The sequence below is a fragment of the Oreochromis niloticus genome, linkage group LG3 (genome assembly GCF_001858045.2).
Source record: "Oreochromis niloticus isolate F11D_XX linkage group LG3, O_niloticus_UMD_NMBU, whole genome shotgun sequence".
Lineage (NCBI taxonomy): Eukaryota > Metazoa > Chordata > Actinopteri > Cichliformes > Cichlidae > Oreochromis > Oreochromis niloticus.
Window position 1 is genome coordinate 40,624,237 of NC_031967.2, and position 4,552 is coordinate 40,628,788.

At 38.8% G+C, this 4,552-nt stretch overlaps 1 protein-coding gene across 1 annotated transcript; it reads right to left on the reverse strand.

Moving 5' to 3' along the window:
* Positions 1-2,569: 2,569 nt before the first annotated feature.
* Positions 2,570-4,151, reverse strand: LOC106097115 (tripartite motif-containing protein 16-like protein; the record flags this gene model as incomplete). The annotated part of the gene is made up of 1 exon (XM_019363288.2): positions 2,570-4,151. A coding segment is annotated over one exon (588 nt), but the record flags the coding sequence as incomplete, so codon positions are not given.
* Positions 4,152-4,552: the final 401 nt, after the last annotated feature.

Below are 4,552 nucleotides of genomic sequence, written 5' to 3' on the forward strand. Positions count from 1 at the left end.
TTGTGTATGTTCAATTTTATTGCCATATTGACATTTAACCTTATATATTTTTAGATGATTTGTTATATCTCCCACAGAAGTAAAGTTTAAAAAATGGATTTAGTCATAATTTCAACACATGCAGTGATAAGTAGGATGTATTCTAGATGTTGTGGTAAAAACTACAATTACAGACAAAATATTCTACATGCAGGGGCCACTTGATTAGGTACAACTGCACATTAAACTACAGGGAGTGCAGAATTATTAGGCAAGTTGTATTTTTGAGGAATAATTTTATTATTGAACAACAACCATGTTCTCAATGAACCCAAAAAACTCATTAATATCAAAGCTGAATGTTTGTGGAAGTAGTTTTCAGTTTGTTTTTAGTTTTAGCTATTTTAGGGGGATATCTGTGTGTGCAGGTGACTATTACTGTGCATAATTATTAGGCAACGTAACAAAAACCAAATATATACCCATTTCAATTATTTATTTTTACCAGTGAAACCAATATAACATCTCCACATTCACAAATATACATTTCTGACATTCAAAAACAAAACAAAAACAAATCAGCGACCAATATAGCCACCTTTCTTTGCAAGGACACTCAAAAGCCTGCCATCCATGGATTCTGTCAGTGTTTTGATCTGTTCACCATCAACATTGCGTGCAGCAGCAACCACAGCCTCCCAGACACTGTTCAGAGAGGTGTACTGTTTTCCCTCCTTGTAAATCTCACATTTGATGATGGACCACAGGTTCTCAATGGGGTTCAGATCAGGTGAACAAGGAGGCCATGTCATTAGTTTTTCTTCTTTTATACCCTTTCTTGCCAGCCACGCTGTGGAGTACTTGGACGCGTGTGATGGAGCATTGTCCTGCATGAAAATCATGTTTTTCTTGAAGGATGCAGACTTCTTCCTGTACCACTGCTTGAAGAAGGTGTCTTCCAGAAACTGGCAGTAGGACTGGGAGTTGAGCTTGACTCCATCCTCAACCCGAAAAGGCCCCACAAGCTCATCTTTGATGATACCAGCCTACTCCACCTCCACCTTGCTGGCGTCTGAGTCGGACTGGAGCTCTCTGCCCTTTACCAATCCAGCCACGGGCCCATCCATCTGGCCCATCAAGACTCACTCTCATTTCATCAGTCCATAAAACCTTAGAAAAATCAGTCTTGAGATATTTCTTGGCCCAGTCTTGACATTTCAGCTTGTGTGTCTTGTTCAGTGGTGGTCGTCTTTCAGCCTTTCTTACCTTGGCCATGTCTCTGAGTATTGCACACCTTGTGCTTTTGGGCACTCCAGTGATGTTGCAGCTCTGAAATATGGCCAAACTGGTGGCAAGTGGCATCTTGGCAGCTGCACGCTTGACTTTTCTCAGTTCATGGGCAGTTATTTTGCGCCTTGGTTTTTCCACACGCTTCTTGCGACCCTGTTGACTATTTTGAATGAAACGCTTGATTGTTCGATGATCACGCTTCAGAAGCTTTGCAATTTTAAGACTGCTGCATCCCTCTGCAAGATATCTCACTATTTTTGACTTTTCTGAGCCTGTCAAGTCCTTCTTTTGACCCGTTTTGCCAAAGGAAAGGAAGTTGCCTAATAATTATGCACACCTGATATAGGGTGTTGATGTCATTAGACCACACCCCTTCTCATTACAGAGATGCACATCACCTAATATGCTTAATTGGTAGTAGGCTTTCGAGCCTATACAGCTTGGAGTAAGACAACATGCATGAAGAGGATGATGTGGACAAAATACTCATTTGCCTAATAATTCTGCACTCCCTGTATACTGGTAGTCACTCTCAATTCGCCTATAAAAAAATATAGTTGCACCTGTCAGGGAAAACACTTACTGTGCACAAAACCAGACTGTTAAAACAAATAAATAAAATAATAATAATAAATACAAATAAATAAATAATAAAATTTTTCTTCATAGTCAGCAAAGAACAAAAATTATGGAAACATAGTCAAATTAACATCTGAGCATGAGAGTACAGTATATTCAGCTTTGCAATATATATGAAATATATTCAGTTTTAGAATTTATATTCAGTGTTAATTGTAGCGAAGCTCAAAGGGTTAATGCTAGCTTATTTAAATAAACGACATAGTCACATGCAAAAGTGGGGAGGCACCAAGGGTGGAAAGAAATTAATTTAGGGCGGCACATCCCACCACTGTAGATCTGGCCCTGCTTGGTACATTACTCACTTGATCAAGTTTTAGCTACAAATTTGCTCTCTTCATAGAACGTTTGGTGTTCATGAAATGTAGTAAATGTGTCTGTTTGTTTACCAATTTATGAATTCATTCATCCTATCATTGAAATGACCACATGAGAGATGATATTGCAAGTTAACTGCACACAATGGCAGTAATTTTAGTCGTGCAATATCTCCAATCACTGCTTGCCTTTAGTTTCTGTAGTTTGTAAACAAATGTATTGTAGAATAATTTGGGGTTTAGATTGGTACACTCAGACAGAAACAGACAGAAGTAAATTATGTAGAAATATTCATATTCATTCATTTTCTTTTCTACTCACAAAAAGCATGAATTCAGTCTCCTTGTTATTAAGGGTCAATTTATTGATATCAAACCACATCTTAAAAATTTCCCGTTCATTTTCAATTGTATACAAGAGATTCTTTACATTTTATGTCCAGAACACAATAAATTTGTATCTTCTGTATAAACAACACAGTTTTCCATTTTCCACAGGAATAGGCGACACATCTTATTCCATATCTCTCTAGTTTCCTGAATAACTGATATGATCTACTGTATGAAAAGCTTTCTGTAGGTCAAGATAAAAACCATCAGAGAATTCATCATTTTATTGATTTTAAAAGACTACGAAACTTAGATTTACTCTCATCAACACAGCGTCAAAGCAGTTTGAGAATTATTCACAACATTTAATCTATCAGTTAATTTCTGCCACAAACTCCCATCGATCTTACTGAGTTCACGAGACATCACACACTGGACTGACTGAGAGACATGAACTACTTTTTGTGCAGGTTTTCTTCTATTAAAACAATATTTTCTTCTCTGTAAAGGAAGTAAATAAACAACAGAAAGGAAGAGAAATCCTGTCAATTCAGAAAATAGAACAAACTACATAATATGTAGTTTGTTCTATTTAAACTACATTAGACTGGCCCCCAATAAAATCCAAATCTTTAAGAAATAAAACTAAATAAAGTTCCAGTGTTATTGTCGTTTAAGCAATGAAAAAACTTGAGGCCCTAAAACTGTTGAATTATTGCTTGATTATGTTTATGATCATTACTTCCTTTACTTACTTTGGGGTCCAGTGGAAACTGTTTTGAAATAAATTTCTCACATGTCACTCTGATCTGTTCACAAAGACTCAACAGAGAAAAAGTGCTGCATTGATTTGAATACAGTTTCAGGTAAATTTATAGGTAACTACAGACAATCAATCAGAAGATGTCAAACTCGCAGCCATAAAGTGATCTCTGTGCAGAGAAGAAACAGCACAACAGTGAGCTCTCAACAGCAAAGACAAGAACAAAAAACTGGAAGCTCAAAGGTCTATTTGACTTTAATCAGCTCTGCAGTTGCAGTTTTAAGCCCCAAAAGATAAAGTCCAGCATAGAGCGGCTGAGTGAATGTGGTCTGGACTCTGTGGAGGAGAGTCATGGTTTCAGAGATGATGTAGAAAGACAGAATACCTGCTCTGTGATCCAGGTACACTCCTACTCTGGAGGACCGAGGACCTGAGAGGACAGTTTGGACTTTGTTGTGCCAAAATATATAACTGTTTGTGTCACAATGTAAAGACCAAGATTTGTCATTGAATCCAAATACGCATTCATCACGGCTCCCTGCTCTGCTGATATTCTTGTATGCAACTGCTACATAAACTCCTCTCCCTCTCCACTCCACCTCCCAGTAACAACGTCCAGTCAGACTCTCTCTACTCAGGACCTGACACCATTTAGTGAATCTGTCTGGATGATCAGAATAAGACTGTTGTTGATTCATTCTTGTTGATTTTCTGTTCCCCTCAGATAATAACAAATGTGTGTTTGCTGTGTTTGGAGCCAGTGTGATTTGACGTGAATATTTTAAGAATCCAGCTCTGGTCTTTGGCTCTGGTGGTGACAGTAAAACATCCTCTTCAGTGACTGTCAGTGAGATGTTTGTCCATTCCTCTCTCAGAATGTCCTGTAGTTTATCTCTGGTCTCTGACACAGCTGCTGTCACATCCTCAAAGTAGCTCAGAGGACGAATATTGATGCTGGATGAGTGTGTAGACTCACTGAGTGCTGACAGTGAGGGGTAGTTGTGTAGAAACTGGTTGTGATCCTCTGTGTGTGAGAGCTGCTCCAGCTCGCCGTCTTTCCTCTTCAGCTCAGCGATCTCCTGCTCCAGTTTCTCCTGAAGCTCTTTGACTCGACTCACTTCAGTTTCTCACAGTAAGAGGCTGGACAAGATAAACAGGACTTGATGGCTTTCAGCTTCCTCCCAGTGCAGACATCACAGGCCACATCTTCAGGTCCAGCATAGCAGTGATCAGC